At 48.0% G+C, this 22,627-nt stretch overlaps 1 protein-coding gene across 2 annotated transcripts; it reads right to left on the reverse strand.

The window, feature by feature from the left end:
- Positions 1 to 3,178: 3,178 nt before the first annotated feature.
- On the reverse strand, positions 3,179 to 10,280 carry NEFL (neurofilament light chain). 2 transcript variants are annotated; one of them, XM_073325123.2, is made up of 4 exons: positions 8,959 to 10,280; positions 6,571 to 6,695; positions 5,171 to 5,427; positions 3,179 to 3,753 (listed from the first exon to the last, which is right to left on the reverse strand). In XM_073325123.2, exons 1-4 carry the CDS (start codon positions 10,246 to 10,248, stop codon positions 3,581 to 3,583), a joined length of 1,845 nt encoding a protein of 614 aa, XP_073181224.2. In that variant the 5' UTR covers positions 10,249 to 10,280; the 3' UTR covers positions 3,179 to 3,580. The 2 variants fall into 2 exon arrangements, with proteins under 2 accessions (XP_073181224.2, XP_073181223.2); XM_073325122.2 differs by having other exon boundaries at positions 5,096 to 5,427.
- Between the last annotated feature and the right edge of the window lie 12,347 nt (positions 10,281 to 22,627).

Genomic DNA, 22,627 nt, shown 5'->3' on the forward strand with positions numbered 1-22,627 from the left:
GTAGTTTTGTTTTAATGTCCTGGGGCCTGATCCTGAGGTGGGCAGGAGTTCTGCCTGTAGGATTAGGGTGACCAAATGTCTCAATTTTATAGGGACAGTCCTGATATTTGGGGCTTTTTCTTATATAGGCTTCTATTTCACACACACCCCCCGCCCTCTGTCCCGATTTTTCACACTTGCTGTCTGTTCACCCTATGTAGGATCAGATTGTGGTGCCCTACGAATGCGGTAATTATAGACTTGTCTAAGAAAGGCACATAAATGAAATTTTCAAATATTCTATTTCACACTGATAACACACTGCTGTACTTAAATTCTGTGTTGGTGGCCAGGGAAACCACTTAGCAAAAGGCACGGGAAGTATCAGGTAGTCTGAATTTCTCCTGCCTTCTGATCAAATGGCAAATAGCAATGCTTGTGATTTCCTCATCCTTTTTTACCATAATTGCCATGCGTGGTTGGTTTTGCTTCACTGGAAATGGAGAGAAAATGTGTTTAAAACAGCAAGAATTTAACAGTGTAAATTTTTGATCGTGGTTAGCAGAATTGGCCAAGTTTGGAAAGAAACTCTCCCATCAAGAAAGATGTTGAAAAAGAAAAGCATTCCGAGTTGTCTAGCTTTACAAGCATTACCAAATGTAAGTAGAATTAGAAAAAACGAGCTTTGACAGTGCCGTTAGGATTCCTTGCCCAGAACCAGCAGTCACTCCAGTTATCATAGATTCCAAAGCCAGAAGGGATCATTGTGATCATTTAGTCTGACCTCCTGTACAGCACAGGCCATAGAGCTTGCCCAGAATAATTCCTACAGCAGATCTTGAAGAAAAACATCCAATCTTGATTTAAAAATGGTCCGTGATAGAGAATCCCCCAGGACTCTTGATAAATTGTTCCACTGTTTAATTGCTCTCACCCTTAAAAAATTACACCTTACTTTTGTTATCTCTATGCGAGGACAAGGTTGCGTTTCCTGAATACCTTCTTGCTAAACTCCCTTGTGGCTTGTCTACACATAAACCACTACAGAGGCACAGCGGCATGGCTGCAGCACTTCTGTGAAGACACTATCTACACCAACAGGAGAGGTTCTCCCATCTCCATAGGGAATCCACCTCCACAAGAGGCAGTAGCTAGGCTGACAGGAGAATTCTCCCATTGACCTAGGGCTGTCTACACTGGGTTGATTAAATTGTCGCTCAGGGATGTGGATTTTCACACCCCTGAGCGACATAGTTATATCACCTTAATTTCCTACTGTAGACCTGGCTTTAGTCTCTTTTCCACTGTTTCCTGGGAGTTTGGGGAGAGAGAAATCTTTTTAAAGGCTGGCACCACACAATCGCCTCTTCAGAGCTCTTTTCTCATCAACACATAGAGAGACGCCTTGGGAAAAAACACTTGAAAACTCTTTGAAGAATGAAATACACCCTCTATCTCTTGAATGGTTTAGTAGGCAGAGTGGGGGGAAATATTAACCAACTACTTAAAAGGTGTTATCTATGGCTCATTTCATCCCGTCTCTTAGGAGGGCTGTACATTAGAAAACTTGCTTTGGTTTAACTCTTAGATCAGTTTTAAATGGATTGAGCTAAACCTGTGCAAACCCTTGATGTAGACACATTTAAACTGGTGTAGGATCATAGAATATCAGGGTTGGAAGGGACCTCCGGAGGTCATCTAGTCCAACCCCCTGCTCAAAGCAGGACCAATCCCCAATGAAATCATCCCAGCCAGGGCTTTGCCAAGCTGGGTTGTAAAAACCTCTAAGGAAGGTGATTCCACCACCTCCCGAGGCAACCCATTCCAGTGCTTCACCACCCTCCTAGTGAAATAGTTTTTCCTAATATCCAACCTAAACCTCCCGCACCGCAACTTGAAACCATTGCTCCTCGTTCTGTCATCTGGTACCACAGAGAACAGTCTAGATCCATCCTCTTTAGAACCCCCTGAAAGCAGCTATCAAATCCCCCCTCATCCTTTTCTTCTGCAGACTAAATAATCCCAGTTCCCTCAGCCTCTCCTCGTAAATCATGTGCTCCAGTCCCAGTGTAATCTTTGCTTAAATTGGTTTAGCTTCACTTGGTAATTTACCTAAATGGGACTTAAGTGTTGCATAAGTCCTGTGCTGGTCCTCTGCATAGGGGCAGAATTTCATCCTGTGTCCCTATACACTAGCTCCCATGCTGCCTCATTTATAGTCACTGAAAATAAATATGCTCAGAACAAGATATGAGATACTTATCTTCTTTTGAGAGTTGCTGTCATGGTTTGCCTCGCTCTTCCCTTTCTAGTTGCTCTCATTTTTTGTCTACTCTGTGATCCTATTTCGTGCAACTTTAGGCTGATCTTTGGAAGCTGAAAGTCATTGGCTGATTTGCAGTAGAAAGGAAGACTCCTGGGGGGAAGGTACGAAGATAACTTAGTGAAAGCTCTATGGGAAAGCAGGTCACATTCAAGTAGAAAGATATAAATGTTTGATGTCATTCCCCTTGAATGCAACACAGTTTTGATAATTTTTATTAAGGACCTGATCCAAAGTCCCCTGAAGTGAATTTCCATTGACTTCAGTGGGCTTTGGATCAGGTTGTAAAGCATAAAGGACCTGAGTGAATTCCAAATGACGCCCTCTGAGAACTGTGTTTGTGTTAGAATATGCTAATATATATATTTTCCCCTTTCTGTCCACACTGGATTCTCTCACACTGGAGTTGAACTAAATCTGTCCCTTATGCCAGTATGTGTGCAATGCAACTCCCAAGCTGCAATGTAAAACCTTTCCAGAAGTGTAGTGACTATGGCTTTAAATCATGCAACTGAGAGCATATACTCAGACTGCTGTGGCTGTATGGAATCACTATTTCTTCAGTGGGGCTCTGCATAGACCTGGCAGTCTGTCCATGTGCTACACTTTGCAGCTTGGAGGGGGCTTATAAATCGCTCCCCCTCCCCATTATTTCCTTCGCTACTTAGACTGTTCAATACAGATTATGTTCCAGACATGTGAAGAATTTGTGAACGATAACTCTGTGTTTACGTCCTCAAAAGCACCAGCTGAAAAGGAATATTTACCAGTATTACCTATAGAGGACTGGAACATTGGTACTTCGTTCTAATGTGTATAATTTTATCAGTCATTTCCAGATGTATTTGGTAACATATGACACACACACTGTGAGAAAACTGTGTATGCAGTTCTTTAACTTTATTGTCTAGCTTTATTGCACATACTTTATTGAAGCCTTCGTTACTTTACCACTCAAGGTTCCATAGCTATTTTGAATTTAGTTTAAACATATTTTGTCTCCCAAGGGACTTAATTTTATTTTAATTTTAAGGTTTTGAATCATCCAAATTGAACGTAGCTCCTGAACTGTAAAGTAAGTAAACACCATGCATATTCTGGAAGCAAGCCAATGGGTACTCTGCAAGCATACTTACACTGTGCATAGAGAAAAAACACCATAGAACTTTAACTTTAAACCTAAATGGTCTCTGAATTAAATACATGGTGTGACATTTTTAGCTCAGTAAATTTATGGATTGTTTTGTGACCTGATTGGGGAAACTGACACAGTCTAAATCAATCCTTCTTTGTCTCTTTTTTCTCTTCCTTTCCTGCTGCCTCTTCCTTCTTCTCCCCATCTTCAGCTTCCTCAGCAGCCTCTTGGGATTCCTCTCCTTCTTCTGCTTCTTCCTCTTCTCCTCCTTCCTCCTCCTCACCCTCTTTGGCTTCCTCAGATTCCTCCTTGGCACCTTTAAAAATTGAGCAGCAATAAAGAATTCCACATCTTGCATGTAGTGGCTGCTGAGCCAGGGTCTTGATTCTGCTTTAATTGAAGTCAGTGATAAAACCTCTGCTGACCTCAATGGGAGCATAAATGAACTTAGTTTGGGGACATCAAAAAACCGTACATTAACTTTAGGGTGTGTTTATTTAAGCTAGGGCTTTCAAGAGAAAAAGAGAGTTAGGCACTAAATCATATTGAATTTCAAAGGGATTTGGGTGTTTAACTTCTCTAGGCTCCTTTGAAAATCCTGGCCTTAAAAAAACCATAACTGATTGCCAACTCATTTTAAGCCCTGATCCAAAACCCACTGAAGTCAAAAGGAGTCTTTCCACTGACTTCAGTGAACTTTGGATGAGCACATTGGTGATCTACTAGACAATGCACTATCTAGTTACAGATGAGCTTTCATACTAAGTGGATCTTAGGTAACTGTTTAAATAAAACCAAATTTGCTTTCAGATGTATGTAGTTGAAATCCTCCCTCAAGGATTAATCATCACAGATCATTAATAGCTGCCTGTTTAATTTTTTTCCCCACATTTAAGATTTTACCACCCATTGTTTATGCTGCCCCGAGAACGATTATAGCATCAAAAAGAGAATGAAGGTTCTCAGTGGAGCTCTAGTTCAAAGACACAGAATAACTAAACAAATTGCAACAGGAACTGGGAAAGAATGCTCCGGAGAATAATTATTTTTAAATGTTTCTTTAAAAACTTCCGAGTTTAGTAAAGAATGTAATGGGAAAAAAGTACTTTGGTGGAAGGAGGACAGTGAAAGAACTGGCAAGATCCCCAGCTGATGTAAATCAGCACAGCTTCACTGAACTCAATCGCATTCATTTATGCCAGCCAAGGATCTGGTTCAAGATCTTCTCTGGGAATTAATATTTAGTTCAAGATGTTCCTGTTCTTTCCAGGAATGTCTGCAAATGGTAAGTTAAGTATTGTTTATTGGCTTGAGAATTTGCCAATAGCACTTTCTATTAACATAGCCCAATGCTCTTCCTTTGAAAGTCAATTGCAAAGCTCCCATTGACTGCCAGGAGAGCAGGATCAGCCCCATAATGTATTGAACATTCAATATTTGTCTGATTTCATCCTTCATATTGTACTTAGGTTTTCCCACACAGGCATCATGGGGTCAATCCAACAATTCCTTACTTATGTGAATAGCCCCATTTAAGCCAATGGGTCTATTCACTTGAGTTAGGAGTGTTTATATTAACAAAGGTTTGCAGATTGAGGCCTCATATATGAGCATAGGTGAATTCAGGAATAGCATGCTTTGAAAGGAACCAAATGTACCTTCTTCCTCTTCTTCAGCTTCTTCTCCTCCCTCCTCTTCCTCAGCCTCCTCCTTCTCCTCCTCCTCCTCCTCACCTTCTCCTTCTGAAGGGGGTGCTGCTTTGGCCACTTCCATTTTTGCTGCCTCAATAGTCTCCTCTACTTCTATCTGTTCTTCCTGAACGTGACTGGAGTAGTAAGCAGGGAAGGAACGGGCTGACATCAGATAGGAGCTGCTCTGTAAACCGCTGTAGGCAGACCTGCCAAAGACTGGGGCACTCTGAGTGTAGCCACTGGTTATGCTTCCAACACCAGTGAAACTAAGCCGTGTCTCCTCACCTTCCAACAGTTTTCTAGAGGAGGAAAAAGAAACAATTATGTATTGTTTGTCCTGCAGTCGTGCCTAGAAGCCCCATTCATGGGCCAGGGCCACATTGTGCTGGAGGCTGTACAAACACAGAACAAAAAGATGGTCCCCGCCCCCAAAAAGATTATCGTCTTACACACTTTTAGTAACAAATACCATTATTCTACAATAACCAACTGTCTGGCAATTATACATTGATCCAAAAAGATAGGATGGCACTTTATCAAAAGGAGTTACCCAAGGTAGAAATTAGACATCAATGTGCATCGCTGGATGTAAAGATCCCTTTGAAAGGGAACTAATGAAAAACAGCACGAAAATAACATCACTACGACAACAGTGGAAGATAGTTGTATTCTGTTACACTGTAGGACTGCAGAGTAGGGACACCCAACCATTTGACCTCCTCCTTTGTTCCAGGGAGTCCCAGTTTAATAAATATACCAAGCAGTTTTATACTGAAAAAATAGTCCCCTGCCTCTACACTCAGATGCAGGCAGGCAACATAATTTTAACTTGAGGTTTGCAGTTTCCATTAATGCCTTGGGTCAAGCATAGAACAGTGATGTAGCAGTAAGTTTGCTCCCAAACATTAGCTGAGATTTTAAAAGCACCTAAGTAACTTTTAGTGGGAGTTGTGCTCCGAACTCACTTAGGCACTGTTGATAACCCCAACCTTTGTATTTATTATTTTAATTAGGCTTTGCTGGTTCTAATAAACTTTTTTGTATTCAACAAATCTAAGCATGGAAGGTTTATTATATAGTGAAGATTTTGTCCTGAAGCAAACACTTCACCTTCAAATCATCTTTGGTTGGCTTTTTCTGTGAGTGGCTTAAGGGGCTAGTTAATAAAAACACTGAAGAATAAAATAGAATTCTATAGGAAACGTGCAGCAATGTTTTCTATAGTGACAAGAGAGTGCAGAAAATGACCTAACAGTTCCTATCTATTTCAGATACCTATTAGTCTATGAAAGGCTAACGTAGTCAGCAGCTATAATTCTTGCCAAATATTAGAGCTGATTATATAAAGGGCTTGAAGCTAGCGAGAGGCATGAAAAATAAAATGGAATTTCTCCAGCTGCAAGAGAAAATTTCTGATTCACTTAACTCTTTCTCCATCATACCTGTATGCTGCAATTTCAATATCCAGAGCCATTTTCACATTGAGAAGATCTTGATATTCTTTCAAATAACGGGCCATCTCACTCTTTGTGGTTCTCAGTTCATTTTCTAATTTATTAATGGTGTCCTGTTGGGAATAAGAATATTCAGAAACATAAAATCTTTCGTTCCTCTTATGTACTGCAGTGACGGCTTGGAAAATAATGCTACAATCCAATTAAATGCAATCCTGTTGCAGCAAGGGAATGTATTTCATGGACCCAAGTCTGGCTTCAAATAGAAGGTTGAAACTCACATTAAGTGCCGCATCATCTGATAGGGTTTTTCCATGTCTAGCATATATGATTCCATTTCATTTAATATTTTTAAGATCCAAAGTGGTTTTGATTTTCCCTGTTTCTCACAAACAGTTGCCAAAATGTATTTTAGTCCCCACTCTTTTTTAAAGAAGCGGTGCTCATTTGAGGACAGAAAGCAAGTTATGTTGTAAAGCTACACCATAACAAATACTATTTTACGTGTTAGCCTAATGTCGTTTTTCTTTAATTCATGGAACTTCCTGCCAATAAACACAATGGACCAGATCCTTAGATGGTATCTACTGGCATAGTTCCTCAGTGGAGCTACATCGATTTGCACCAGCTAAAGATCTGGCCCATTACATTTTGTGCTCACTACCTGCATTTGAAGATATGTTTATCTACTCCATTTCCATCAAAGAAGTGAGGGATTCTTTGCTACTTCAAACTAGTTAGTTCCTAATATGGTGGTTACTAAAGGAGAGAATGACCCTCTTGAATCACATTTTGTTTTAATGATATAATCCTGTACTTCTTACTATGGCAAAACTTCCAAATGCCTTTAATCACAGAATCACAGAAGTGTAGGATTGGAAGGGACCGCAATAGGTCATCTAGTCCAGTCCCCTGCACTCAGGACAGAACTATGTAATAACTAGACTATTCCTGACAGGTGCTGATGAAGAGTTTTGCCTGAGTAAGGGCCACAAGATTTTACATACAGTAATAAGTGATTCAAGGACTGAATTATTCCTGAAATTTTTGTATTTTTTAAATACATACTCCCTTCATTTTTTCTTAATCTTTTATTCTTTACTCCTTTTGCATTTTCTAGCATGATCTTCTTAATTAATTACATTATTTTTTCATTAAAGGATCAATTAAATCCTTTAAAAATGTGTCCATCTAATTAATATCATCGAGCATGCATTAGAACTAATGCCACCCATTCCGATTTTATTCATTAACGACAATATATAATTCATAAATATCTCAACCCAATGAATTTTAATCCTGCTAATAGAACTGTACGCCAACATTTACCAAAGTGATCATAACTATGAGTGTTTTTAATTGTAGTCATGTAATTAGCACTGTGTTAAACACCTTTGTAAGTAATGCAGCTCATTTAACTGCACTCTGTTATAAGCATTGCAAAACATTCATCATAACTAATGACACCTTTTTAGATTTCAGAGTAACAGCCGTGTTAGTCTGTATTCGCAAAAAGAAAAGGAGTACTTGTGGCACCTTAGAGACTAACCAATTTATTAGAGCATGAGCTTTCCTGAGCTACAGCTCACTTCATCAGATGCATATCGTTATGCATACCACGATATGCATCTGATGAAGTGAGCTGTAGCTCAGGAAAGCTCATGCTCTAATAAATTGGTTAGTCTCTAAGGTGCCACAAGTCCTCCTTACCTTTTTAGATGCGACTCTTATTGCTGAGTTCTGCTTATTTAACCGGAATTGGCTTTCAACTTAACTCTTTAAAAACTATTCCTGTAATTAATATACATCCTGCTTAATGCAAACCTTTTTTGTTACTTTCTCCTATAGCGGAGGATACAAGCACCACGGACATTTTGCTTTTAATTGCAAGGAAGCACAGTCTATGTTCCGGGGGTCCCTGCAGGGGGAGAGCTCTGAGTTGCCCAGAACACTGCAGGGTTCAATTCCCTGAGTAGGGCCCGATCCAAAGCTTGCAGAAGACAATTAGTGTATTCCCACTGACTTCAATGGGCTTTGGAGCCGGGTGCAGATGATGGGGATTTCTGCACCGTGCCTGGACAGATGCTGGGGTTACTGCCTTCATTACTTACCTAGGTGCTGGACAGCTCCCTGGGCGGGCGCGAGGGACACCCCACGGCGCCGGGCAGCTCCCTGGGCGGGCGCGAGGGACACCCCACGGCGCCGGGCAGCTCCCTGGGCGGGCGCTGGGGATGGTGCCTGAAGTTACCCGTCTGGGCGCTGCGGGTGCTGGACAGCTCCTGCTGGGGATGCTGCCCGGTGCGCTCCCCCGCTGCCCGCCCGGGCGCTCCAGGGGCCCCGGATCCCCGCCCGCGGGGCGGGCGGCGGCTGGCTCACCTGCATGGCGGAGATGTCGTCGTTCTGCTTCTCCTCCAGCTCCTGCAGCTGCCGCTCCATCGCCTCGTTCATGCCGCGGGTGGCCTCGATCTCCAGCGTCTTGGCCTTGAGCAGGCGGCGGCTCTCGGAGATCTCGTCCTTGGCGGCCCGCACGGCGTCCGTGTTCTTGGCGGCGCTCTCGGTGAGCACGGTGAAGCGGCTGCGGAACCACTCCTCGGCGTTCTGCATGTTGCGGGCCGCCAGCTTCTCGTACTGCGCCCGGATGTCGCGCAGCGCGGCCGAGAGGTCCGGCTTGGCCGCCACGTCCATCTCCACCGAGAGGTGCGCGTACTGGATCTGCGCCTGCAGCTCGGCCAGCTCCTCCTCGTGCACCTTCTTGAGGAAGGCCAGCTCGTCCAGCAGGCTGTCGACGCGCTTCTCCAGCTCGGCCCGGGCCAGCGCCGCCTCGTCCGCCCCTTTGCGCGCCTCCAGCAGCCGGCCCTCGGCCTCCTCCCGGCCCAGGGTCTCCTCCTCGTAGCGCGCCTGCAGCCCGCGCAGCGTCTCCTCCAGGCTCTCCCGCTCGCCCTGCAGCGCCTGCTTCTCGCCGCCGGCCTCCTCGGCCGCCAGGCGCAGCTCGCGGATCTCCTGCTCGTAGAGGGCGCGGAAGCGGGAGGGCTCGGCGTGCTTCTGCCGCAGCACCAGCAGCTCGGCCTCCAGCACCTTGTTCTGCTGCTCCAGCTCGTGCACCCGCTCGATGAAGCTGGCGAAGCGGTCGTTGAGGTCCTGCAGCTGCGCCTTCTCCTGGCTGCGGAGCGACTTGAGGTCGCTGCTCATGGCCGCCACCTGGCCCAGGTCGAAGCTCTCCCCCGCGGGCAGCAGGCAGGCCGAGGCCGAGGCCGAGGAGGCGGCGTAGCTGCGGCGCGCCGACACGGAGGAGGCCGGCGCCGAGAGGCTGGAGTAGGGGGAGCGGGACAAGCCATAGCCGCCGCCGCCGCTGCTGCGCACCGCGGCCATGTGCAGCCGGGGGCTCTCGGCGTAGCGCCGCTTGTAGGCGGGGAAGAAGGGGTCGTAGCCGAAGGAGCTCATGGCGCCGGCCGCCGCAGGAGCAGGAGGAGACGGGGCTGGCTGTTCTGCGCCCGGCCGCCCGCCCCTATTTATACCCGCGCAAGGGGGCGCTGAGGCGGCCGCCCCGGCGCCGCTGCCAGGAGCGGGGGGCGCGCTGCGCCACGGGGAGGGGCCGGGCTCCGCCTCGGGTCGCCTCCCGCCCTCGGAGTGACTCTCAGCCCGCTGCAGCCCGGCCCCCCGCGGCATCGTCCCTCGTCCCCCCACGGCATCTTCCCTCGCCCCCCTCGTCCCCGGCCCCCCGCGGCATCGTCCCTCGCCCCCCTCGTCCCCGGCCCCCCGCGGCATCGTCCCTCGTCCCCCCACGGCATCTTCCCTCGTCCCCCTCGTCCCCGGCCCCCCGCGGCATCGTCCCTCGTCCCCCTCGTCCCCGGCCCCCCGCGGCATCGTCCCTCGCCCCCCTCGTCCCCCCACAGCATCTTCTATTGTCTCCCTTGTCCCTGTCCCCCCACAGCATCGTCCCTTGCCCCCCTCGTCCCCCCACAGCATCTTCTATTGTCTCCCTCCTCCCCGGCCCCCCGCAGCATCTTCTATTGTCCCCCTCGTCCCCGTCCCCCCACGGCATCGTCCCTCGCCCCCCTCGTCCCCGTCCCCCCATGGCATCGTCCCTCGCCCCCCTCGTCCCCCCACAGCATCTTCTATTGTCTCCCTTGTCCCCGTCCCCCCGCGGCATCGTCCCTCGTCCCCCTCGTCCCCCCACGGCATCGTCCCTCGCCCCCCTCCTCCCCAGCCCCCCGCGGCATCTTCTATTGTCCCCCTCGTCCCCGTCCCCCCACGGCATCGTCCCTCGCCCCCCTCGTCCCCCCACAGCATCTTCTATTGTCTCCCTCCTCCCCGGCCCCCCGCGGCATCGTCCCTCGCCCCCCTCCTCCCCGGCCCCCCGCAGCATCTTCTATTGCCCCCCTCGTCCCCGTCCCCCCACGGCATCGTCCCTCGCCCCCCTCGTCCCCGTCCCCCCATGGCATCGTCCCTCGCCCCCCTCGTCCCCCCACAGCATCTTCTATTGTCTCCCTTGTCCCCGTCCCCCCGCGGCATCGTCCCTCGTCCCCCTCGTCCCCCCACGGCATCGTCCCTCGCCCCCCTCCTCCCCAGCCCCCCGCGGCATCTTCTATTGTCCCCCTCGTCCCCGTCCCCCCACGGCATCGTCCCTCGCCCCCCTCGTCCCCCCACAGCATCTTCTATTGTCTCCCTCCTCCCCGGCCCCCCGCGGCATCGTCCCTCGCCCCCCTCCTCCCCGGCCCCCCGCAGCATCTTCTATTGTCCCCCCCGTCCCCCCACGGCATCGTCCCTCGCCCCCCTCGTCCCCGTCCCCCCATGGCATCGTCCCTCGCCCCCCTCGTCCCCGTCCCCGCACGGCATCTTCCCTCGCCCCCCTCGTCCCCGTCCCCCTACAGCATCTTCCCTCGCCCCCCTCGTCCCTGTCCCCCTACAGCATCTTCCCTCACCCCCCTCGTCCCCGTCCCCCCACGGCATCGTCCATCGGCCCCCCTCGTCCCCCCACGGCATCGTCCATCGTCCCCCTCGTCCCCGTCCCCCCGCGGCATCGTCCCTCGCCCCCCTCGTCCCCGTCCCCCCATGGCATCGTCCCTCACCCCCCTCGTCCCCGTCCCCTCACGGCATCTTCCCTCGCCCCCCTTGTCCCCATCCCCCTACAGCATCTTCCGTCGCCCCCCTCGTCCCCGTCCCCCTACAGCATCTTCCCTCACCCCCCTCGTCCCCGACCCCCCACGGCATCGTCCATCGTCCCCCCTCGTCCCCCCACAGCATCGTTCATCGTCCCCCTCGTCCCCGTCCCTCCGCGGCATCTTCTATTGTTCCCCTCGTCCCCGTCCCCCCATGGCATCGTCCCTCGCCCCCCTCCTCCCCGTCCCCCCGCGGCATCGTCCCTCGCCCCCCTCCTCCCCGTCCCCCCGCGGCATCGTCCCTCGCCCCCCTCGTCCCCGTCCCCGCACGGCATCTTCCCTCGCCCCCCTCCTCCCCGTCCCCCCGCGGCATCGTCCCTCGCCCCCCTCGTCCCCGTCCCCGCACGGCATCTTCCCTCGCCCCCCTTGTCCCCATCCCCCTACAGCATCTTCCCTCGCCCCCCTCGTCCCCGTTCCCCTACAGCATCTTCCCTCACCCCCCTCGTCCCCGTCCCCCCACGGCATCATCCATCGGCCGCCCTCGTCCCCTTCCCCCCACAGCATCTTCTATTGTCCCCCTTTTCCCCATCCTCCCACAGCATCTTCCCTCGCCCCCCTCGTCCCCGTCCCCCCACAGCATCGTCCATCGCCCTCCTCATCCCCATCCCCCCACGGCATCTTCCATCGCCCTCCTCCTCCCTGTCCCCCCATGGCATCTTCCCTCGCCCCCCTCGTCCCCGTCCCCGCACAGCATCTTCCCTCGCCCCCCTCGTCCCCGTCCCCGCACGGCTTCTTCCTTCGCCCCCCTTGTCCCCGTCCCCCCACGGCATCTTCCCTCGCCCCCCTCGTCCCCGTCCCCCCACGGCATCTTCCCTCGCCCCCCTCGTCCCCGTCCCCCATGGCATCTTCCCTCGCCCCCCCTCGTCCCCGTCCCCCAATGGCATCTTCCCTTGCCCCCCTCGTCCCCATCCGCCCATGGCATCTTCCATCGCCCCCCTCCTCCCTGTCCCCCCACGGCATCTTCCCTCGCCCCCCCTTGTCCCCATCCCCGCACAGCATCTTCCCTCGCCCCCCCTCGTCCCCGTCCCCCCATGGCATCTTCCCTTGCCCCCCTCGTCTCCGTCCCCCCACGGCATCTTCCATTGCCCCCTTCGTCCCTGACCCCCACGGCATCTTCCATCGCCCTCCTCCTCCCTGTCCCCCCATGGCATCTTCCCTCGCCCCCCTCGTCCCCGTCCCCGCACGGCATTTTCCCTCGCCCCCCCTTGTCCCCATTCCCCCACGGCATCTTCCCTCGCCCCCCTCATCCCCGTCCCCACACGGCATCTTCCCTCGCCCCCCTCCTCCCTGTCCCCCCACGGCATCTTCCCTCACCCCCCTTGTCCCCGTCCCCCCACGGCATCTTCCCTTGCCCCCCTCGTCCCCGTCCCCGCACGGCATCTTCCATTGCCCCCCTCGTCTCCGTCCCCCCACAGCATCTTTCCTTGCCCCCCTCGTCCCTGTCCCCCCACAGCATCTTCCATCACCCCCCTTGTCCCCGTCCTCCCACAGCATCTTCCATCGCCCCCCTCGTCCCCGTCCTCCCACAGCATCTTCCATCGCCCCCCTTGTCCCCGTCCTCCCACAGCATCTTCCATCGCCCCCCTTGTCCCTGTCCTCCCACAGCATCTTCCATCGCCCCCCTTGTCCCCATCCCCCCCCCCAGCACCTTCCTTGTCCCCACCGTCTTCTACTCTCATCCCATCAATTCTTTCCCCCAATCTCATTCCATTCCAACCCGTTCCCCCAATTAAATTTTCTCCTCCATCAGTGGCTGGTTTTTTAATTAAGTCCTTTCACCCAAATCCACCCCATCAGCTCCTGGAATCTCCCCATTACCTACTTTCACCTCACCCTATCATTTTCTTCTTACCACTCATCAGTACCTGTGAGCCCACCCCACTGGCTCTTGGGTTCCCTCCCAACCCACCAGCTCACTTTGCATATTCCCCCCTCCCACATAGGTCAACCTCCTATGACACTGCAAAAAGAAAAGGAGTACTTGTGGCACCTTAGAGACTAACCAATTTATTTGAGCATGAGCTTTCGTGAGCTACAGCTCACTTCATCTGAGTGCATCTAAGGTGCCACAAGTACTCCTTTTCTTTTTGCGAATACAGACTAACACGGCTGTTACTCTGAAATATGACACTGCAGTAATACAAGGGGATTTTAGTCATATAATGAGAATATACCTAATTCAAAGTGTATATATATCTATATATTATATATACACACATATTATGGAAAGGGTCTGAGCCTAATGGAGTTAGGTGCCCAATCCCATTTGGATTTCAATGAGAATTAGGTATCTAACTCTTCTATTAGCTGTTGAAAATCTTAGCATACAGGTGCATGTAAATCTGATTAAGCTATTCTGCAGCTTAATTTGCCTTTATCATAATTCATCTAACACGCTTGCAGTTTAACTCTATCTTTAACTGCCTTTCCACCATTTCTCTTCTGTAATATTTGTGTTTTCCTTTTCTAAACCAGCCAGTTATGTGGGTTAGGACTGCTTGTTGCCTGTTGCAATGAAATACACCAACACACACGCATCAGTATCTATCTGAACATCTCTGTTTTTGCGCCCCATGAAATTTGCTTGGTCAGCCTGTTTGAGTCAAGGGTAAATGAATATAGCTAGTCAGACAGACTTGTAGCACCAGGCTGAGAAGAACTCCACAGGTATATTAAAGCAACTGGACAACTGATTTGCATTAAATACTTTCCCCTAATCTGTTCTGAAGGATTTGCTGTTGGTTAGTTAAAACAAAATAACCTTTATGCTGTGACTGCTGAGCACTAAGTATAAGAGATGAAGATATTGAAAGAATAAAAGCAGACATAGGTTTTCATAGGTTGCTTGAATACAATCATATGACGTTTCTCTGGATCAGAAGAGGTTATTTTAATGGCAAAAATAGCTGTTCAATGAAAGCTTTGTCTGAGTAAAGGCTAAATAAAATGGCAGGATTTGATTCATGTTTATTAGCAGCAGACACTGAACATGCTTAATTGCTTCACAAAGGAAGAGAAATGATCGCTCTCTATTGGTATAACACCTGTGAAATAGATATATCTAATATATTTAGAGAGCACCCACCACAGTAGCCTCTAGGCACTGACCCCACGAAGGACTGGCCAAAATGATTTGCTTTGTGCCGTTATCTTCTAATAAAGATGGATCAGGATTGTTTTCCCATTACTTTGGGGTGGTCTCAGAGGCTGTGTTTACATTTAAAATGCTACAAAGTCAACACAGCAATTATACAGCCCAAGTCAGCTGAGCCGAGCCAGCTACGGGAGTCTAATTGCAGTGCAGCCCTACCCTGATACTGCAGTTCCTTTGTGTACAATATGTTGCCAATTGAACCATTATGACTATTGAAATATGTTAGTGATACAGTAAATACAGCCTGAAAACTAGGTCCTGCGAAGTAAATGAAGGGCCTGTTGCTCAACTGGAGTAAATCAGCATAGCCCCTTTGCTGTCACTGGAATTATGCCAGTTTACTCTCGCTAGGAATGTTTTACGTATGGCCCTATGTTCCTGCAAAGTTTTACTTTGAACGAAGAAAATTATTTTGTCCATTAGATTAGGAAAAGGACCATGAACGCTAGAACTAACCTATGCAGTGGGCAGCCAAAGTAAATAAAAATAATTCAGGATTTTTGCTAAGTCTCAATTATGCAGTGGAGATGGCTGCACATCACTGAATAGGGATGTGCTTCCTGCCTGTGTGGCTTGTGTAGTTTGCAAAGACCTTGGGGGGGGGGGGGGGGGATGCAGATGGGACAATTGCTAAACCGCTGGCTGACTCAGCACATCACTATTGACCACATTCATGTTTCTTTCAAGTGAGTACTTTGTTTACCACCTGCTTTGGGTGTCCCCTAGGCTTCTGGTTGACAGAAGCTAGGACTGGATGACAGTGGTTGGATCACTCAATAAGTGTTCTGTTCCTTTCCTCTGAAGCAAATGACACAGGCCCCTGTTGGAAGACAGGATACTGGCCTACATAGACAATTGGTGTGACCCAGTAGGGCCATTCTTACATTCTAGTGTGCTGCATGGACCAGATCTAAATCCCAGCCAATGGAAAGACTCTCACGGACTTCAATGGGCTTTGGATCAAGTTATTATGGGCCAGATCCTCAGCTGGTGTAGATTGGCATAACTCCAGTGATTTCAATGGTTCTACACTGATTTACACTCACTGGAGAGCTGACCCTCAAGTTTTGTAGTATTGTTTTATTATTTTAATAATATCTGAGTTTCAAACCTGAGGAAAACAGGATTCGTAATAGTAATAACTGGTCCTTATATAGTATTAAAAAACTGGAGCTCTAACACTTTCATCCCAGGGTGGGGATGAAAAGCGTGCAAACCCCATTCTTTTGGGTCAACAACTGGTGGCAAGAAGAAAGAGCTGTAGCTCCCAAGACCCTATCATGGCCAGCCGTAGGGAAAATGACACCCTGGGCGAACTTGTATTTTGGCCTCCGCTGCCTCCCCAGGATCCACACCCATTTCCCCCATCGCCCCGGCCCCCGCTGCTTCTTCCCTCCCCCACCCCATTGCCCGAGATCCCTTCTGCGGCCTTGCACCCCAGGCCCACCCCACTCCTAGCCTCTTGACCACAGTCCCCTGGGAGGTCGCCTACATCACCCGTCCGTAAGGCCAGCCCTGGACCCTATAGAAACCTCTGCATACCAGCTGCAGTGTTGGGCTTCTGTGTGGCTCAGTGGGGACATTGTGAGCTAGGAAGAGAACAGAGCAAATAAAAGTCACCATTTAAGCCATCATCCCTTGGAAGCTCATAAGTATTTAGGGTAACGCTGGCTCAGATTTTTCTACCTACCTGTGTCCTACTGCTATTTTGTTTCCAGTGTGAGGAGCATAGTCTAGGCCCTGCTGTTTTACTATAAATAAAAAACAACCTAAATGTGGTAGTGAACAGAGGATTGTCTATCAATTAGCATGTAAGTGCTCCTGTTGCCTCTCCTGAAAAGCTGTCTGCATTTTTAGTACTTGCATGAAAAAAACATGAATGTGGTCAAAAGAGATTTGCTGAGTCAGACAGGAGTTTAGCAATTGTTTCATTTACATATGCTGAAGCAAAAACTTGAGGCTGCACCCTTGCTGTATTAATTAATTATAAGTCTCTCAGTTCCATCCAAATTAAACTTCCAGGGAAAGAATCCAAAGTCCGGGCTCGTTCTGAATTCTATGGAAGTAACTCCAATTCCATATTCAACACAATAACATTAATTTCTCCATTCTGAGTTTGTTCTGCCACGTGATTACAAGAGCAAGTGGAAACATCCAGCAGCTTCTTTCATCTAAACTCCACCATTGAGTGCTTAATTAGATGTCATTAGTTCTGTTTACTTTTTGGATCAGGATGCAAAACCAGGCCACACAATCCGATGGCAAATCCCTCCTTGCAGCTTCAAGGGGTTAGGTTTTAGCCCCAGAAATCAATTAAATGGATGTTCTGGTTTTGTCTGCTTCAAGCAATTAAACCTAAACACAAAGAACAACCGATTCTAGATGAGCTCAAACTACCCTGGCTTGCCAGGAGTGAGGCACTCTAGATGAGAGTACCACAAAACAAGCCTATCCTGAGACCACTTTTGAAGAGCTCACTCATTCCTTATTCAGGCAGTCAATGGATCTTTTGTCTAAGTTAGAAATACATGTGCAAGTTTCAGATTCTGAAGGCCAGATCCTCGGCTGCTATGAATTGGCACTGTGCTATAGACGAGCTATGCTAGTTTACACCAGCTAAGGATCTGGTTTTTGGTTATGAAGCATCTCATTTCCCTGTGGATGATCTTCCCCATCTCAAGGTTTTGTCTTATACTGAAGAACAATATATTATGCTGCCATAAAAGAAGTAAGAATAACTGTGGCTTTGGATGATCATGAGTTCCTCCCTTCCTTTTTCCTCTCACTGGTTGGTGAATTATGGGACAGGTTCTGATCAGTTGTATCCCAGTAGAACTCCATTGCTTTCAGGGGAGTTACTCCAGTATAAGTCAGGAGTAAGTGAGGTCAGAATCAAGCCCTTTATGTCTTGTGATATATCACCCAGCTAATCCATGCCACATAACATCCAGGTAATCCATAGCAGGAACACATCAGGATTGGAAGGAGACGACAAAGCCCGCTTTAGAGGCATCCGTGTATCATACCTATCTTACTAGCATTTGTAACCATATTGACATTTCCCCCGCGTTAACTGCTTCTCTAAGTCATTGTTTGAACTTGTTCATGTAACTTCCATCATTATCTCTGGAAACCTTTCTCTTCACAAAGAAGCTTCCTCTGAACTCTTCAAATATGTGGTGCTTTCTTATTTTCAAACTTCTTGCACCGTTGTGTTGACCTGATGCCTTCTCACTCTCAAAAGATATTAAAACCTCTGCAGCTGTTGTATCCAACCTGTTTACAGGAGGTGGTAGTGTTCTGCCCACACAGTAACCTGTTTAACAGGGATTAAGGCTGAGATTTTCAAAAGAGCTTAAACTCTCAATTCCCATTGGAATTCTATAACATTTGGACACCAAATTCCTTGAAACTCCTTTTGAAAATCTCAGCCTAATAGTATGCTTGCACATCTGTGCTTGCAAAAGTGGATGAGCAGTGATCATGTTTGTGCACACAAATCCTTGATTAGCTGTGCAAGCGAATGGACACACATTAATAGAAATGGCCATTTTTCTGAGCAATTGCCTGATTTCTGCTTGCAGTCACAGCCAATGTACATGCAAGCTAGGCACACAGTTTTACATGCATTTTTGCATATGCTATGGTGTGCAACATTTTAAAAGCCAGACCCAAAATATAAATTTTGTAAAAATAACCTAATGCCTAAACAGTTGTGTATTAGAGATATATGCTGTAAAACCACATACTTGAGCAGATAGGAACAGTAACAGCAAAAAAGACAGTACTTTGGCTGAAATACACATTTTACTGCAATCTCAGAATGGGTTGCAAATATTATTTAAGCCTGACAACATCTCTAAGTATTATACCTACTTTACAGAAGGGTCACAGAATGGTTAAGTGAGTTGGTTTAAGGTTAGACAGGAAATCAGTGGCAGAGCCCTGCGTTGAACCCCAGAATCCTAACTCCCCTTCTAGAGCCATTCCATGCTCTGATGTGGAAGTAGTGGAGAGCTTATAATCACCGGTTGCAATTTACACAAGTGAATGTTGTCTGCCTCTCTGTTGCTTAGCCCGATTGAATATTGCTGGGTATAGCTTGGTTCAGAGACCTTGGCAGTGAATATAGAATAGTTATTATAATAATAATATAATAATAATAATAAATAATATAATAATAGAATAGTTATTTTCTGAATAACTGCATCATTAGCCTGCAGGATAAGAACTACAGTGACCTGCAATGAGGATGCGTATCAATCTTTTATTAAGCATTGATACTCCTACGAATAAATTCATTGAGCTTTCATAATGAATCAGCAAACATTTTAGAAAATTAAACTTCACATATTGTCTTAAGACCAGGTGACCGTACCAGACACAAATCCACAGGCTGACAGTGGGCATGTTTCCCTGTCCAGTTCTATTAATGCATCCCCATCCTAGCTGGCCACACAAATAGCTATGCTATCTTTAGGCCTTCCTTGAGCGGGAACTGCTGGTGGTGCAGAGTGTAAAGGTCTGTGAAGGATAAAGCTGAGTTCACCACACAATTCAGAGAGTATAAGGTTTCTGGATTTCAGGCACAGATGAATCATCACAAGTATTTTTTATTTATCGGTATTACAGTCGGACTTGGAGGCCCCAAGAGAGATTGAGGCCTCATTGTACTAGTTGCTGTACCATCAAAAAGTGAAAGATAGTCGCTGCCCCAAGGAACTTGCAATCTAAATAGACAAGACAGGCAAAGGGATGTATGACAGGCAAAGGAAGTATAGGTATCTTTGTTATTGATGGGGAACCGAGGCACAAAAAGGTTATGTGACTTGCCCAAGATCACATAAGACATTTGTGGCAGAGCCAGGAACTGAACCCAGATCCCTCCTCCAGAGGCTTCATAAGACCATCATTCCCTGGAGTGGGGAGTCTAACTAAACCATTGGGGAGTTCATCCCTTTTTACTGAAATTACTAGTTCTTCTGTAGAGTTTTGAGAGTCTCCTCACCTCATTGTATAGGCAGAAGTCCAATACAACTAATGTGAGTTACACACCGACCCCTCCATGCCCGCTAATATATGTATAAAATATTGCTTAGCAAGACACAAGTATCCAGACATGGAGCAGTCTGGCATGTGCTGCTGGCAGTGGGAAGTGGAGGAAAGGATGCCGGTAAAATGCTCTGAATGTTGTGCTAGAGTTTGCTGGCAGAGTACGGTAGCAGAGAACAGCTGTGGCTGTTCAGCTCTGCAGTCTCTATGCAAAGCCTTTAGGCAGGCAATGCACCGAATTTCCCACACCAGATCTTTTTGTGCAAATCAGGCTGCAGACATCGCACTTGGGTCAAAGAGACGATTGAGAAGGACTTGTGCATACAGGAGGGAATGAGAAATTCATGCCACTCCTCCAATATTACAACAGTATAACTCTATTGAAACCAATGTGTCTGCTAAGGAATAATCCCCCCCACTGCTTCTCCCTGAGCGAAATCGCTTTGCACCACCTCAGTGTGGGGCTATAGTAATTTACACAGTTTGGATGAGAGTACCCACCAGGCTCTCGCATCATGCATTAAATGGAAGAATGAATGTGTTTTATCATTGCTCATAACTAGAGCTGGTCAGGAAATGATTTTGTTTCTTTAAAAAAAATTGATTAACATGAAAAAAAATCATTTTTGTCCACATTTAATTTTTTTTGGAGTGGGGGGTATTGAAAACCCAAAATATGATTTTTTTTATTTGAAAACCATTGCTGAACTCCGAAAAGGTTTCATTTCTCAGGATTTGGGGTCTTTGACACACACACACAACCCTCTACATTTTAACCAAAAAGGGATATATTTTCATGCAAATTTCCATGTCATCCAAAAGCTGTTTTCCAACAAAAAAATGTCAAAAGAAAATGTTTGACCCATTGTACTCATATACTCACACCACCAGTGGGGGGCAACCTTTAGGTGTGTGTATGGCACCATATCACAGCGCCACTCACTCAAATGTTGCCTGGCCACTCCTCCGGAATGGCCGGCCCAAACCTGAATGGCACTGCAGCCCCATGCGCCAGGTCAGAATACCCGGAGTGGGGAGCTGGCCCAGCCCCAAGGGCCAGGAGCCACCCCTACCAGGTGAGTGCAGGGCAGCACCCACCTCAGGGCCCGCCCTCTGCTCCGGGCCAGGATTAGGGTTGCAGCGCAGAGGCGGCAGGTGCTGCTGTGGGTGGTCGGTGTCCTCTCGGGGGGGGGGGGGTGAGAAGGAAGCGGCGGTGAAGGAGGAGTGCACCCATTGGAGAGGGGGGCACCACCAATGACCTGTCACCCGACTGGTTGCAAAACCTGGCTCCACCACTGACCGCTGCTTATCTCAATCGTTTTTATGGTAAGCACCGAGACTGTGTTGTCAGTGCCGTGCAAGCTACAAAATAAAGCTGGCCCTTCCCCCCGGAGCTCCTTGTCAGAGTCTGAAAAGGCAAGACAAACTCATGCAGCGTAACACAAATGAAGCTAAGCCTATGTGTATTCTATTGCTTACGTTGCATATTGTAATGATAGCCTGTATGACGCTGATTGCTGTTTGTATCCTCTGAGTTGAGTGACATAGTGACATAACTTGTGATGGGATATCCCATCACTTTGTTACTGGTCTAGTAGAGATCTCTTTTCAACGTTCTCACCTTGAATGAGAAGAGCTTAGGGTGACAGCAAAGAATATACTTTGTTCTGTTGCCAGAGGGGGAACCCAAGAACACAACACACTTATTTGAATGAGACCCACAAGAGGAATAAACAATATTAACTGCCTTTGGAGGTCCAGTGCCTCTCATGACAGGAAGTCAGGCTGGATTAAAGGAGGTTCTCCCATCCTAATTCTATCAGCTGAATTACAACACTGACCAAGATCTGGCAGCATCGGGGGGCAAGGATTCCTTCCTTTGCTGCTGCAGACTTTGCCATCACCCAGTTGAGCTACTGAGGTTGAGTTACTGGCGGAGGATTTGGGTCTTATGAGCAGTGGGTTAGTGAACTACAATTTAAAGATGGGTTGGCCAAATACACAGTCACAGCGCAAGATGAAAACTTTGTCAGTGTAACTTTACAGAGGAATAGGAGTGCATCAAAGCTCTTCCCAGCTATGCACCCAGAAACAGATATAGCCATTTGGAGCTTCAAGGCACTCAGAAGCTAAGGACTGTGCTAACCGAGGTGTGCCGTACCATAAAACACACTAGCATGGCTCGCCGAAGGCCTGAGTAGCCAGTGTTTTTTTTCAAGCTGCAGCATGCTCTGCAAATATCAGACAGTGAGCTCGTCAGTGAAGGGACAGTCTTTTACTGCGGTTATGTGCAGTGCCTACTCAGACGGGAGCCTGATCTCCAGCGAGGCCACTGTGCACCATTGCAATGCAAATAATAACAATGAGAGTGCTCATTACTTGACTGAAAGAAAGCAGATCAACACAATTATCAAAAATGTGCGTGGGCCATTCCGAGCGGGAAGCTGTTGCTAATTAGCTGTTGAGATGGCGTGTGGGTGGGTATCCGTACATTATCTTTTGTGTACGTTACCACTGATATGTCTCTTGACCTTCCCCTGAAGTCAAAGGCAAAAATGTAGACTTTCCTGTGAGCAAGATTTGGCCATTCATTGATCTGGATATTTTGCTTGTATCCTCTAAATATTTCCAAAATACTTATATGAATGAATTCCTCCTGATTTTTGTTCGATCTTTGGCT

Source organism: Lepidochelys kempii, chromosome 26 (genome assembly GCF_965140285.1).
Source record: "Lepidochelys kempii isolate rLepKem1 chromosome 26, rLepKem1.hap1, whole genome shotgun sequence".
Classification (NCBI taxonomy): Eukaryota; Metazoa; Chordata; order Testudines; family Cheloniidae; genus Lepidochelys; species Lepidochelys kempii.

Excerpts from the sequence above, each read along its gene's own strand:
- NEFL (XM_073325122.2), bottom strand. The coding sequence starts at position 10,248 with ATGCCGCGGGGGGCCGGGCTGCAGCGGGCTGAGAGTCACTCCGAGGGC. Across the intron at positions 5,428-6,570 it reads ATTGAAATTGCAGCATACAG|AAAACTGTTGGAAGGTGAGG; the intron begins GTATGATGGAGA and ends TTCCTCCTCTAG. Across the intron at positions 3,754-5,095 it reads AGCTGAAGAAGAGGAAGAAG|GTGCCAAGGAGGAATCTGAG; the intron begins GTACATTTGGTT and ends CAATTTTTAAAG.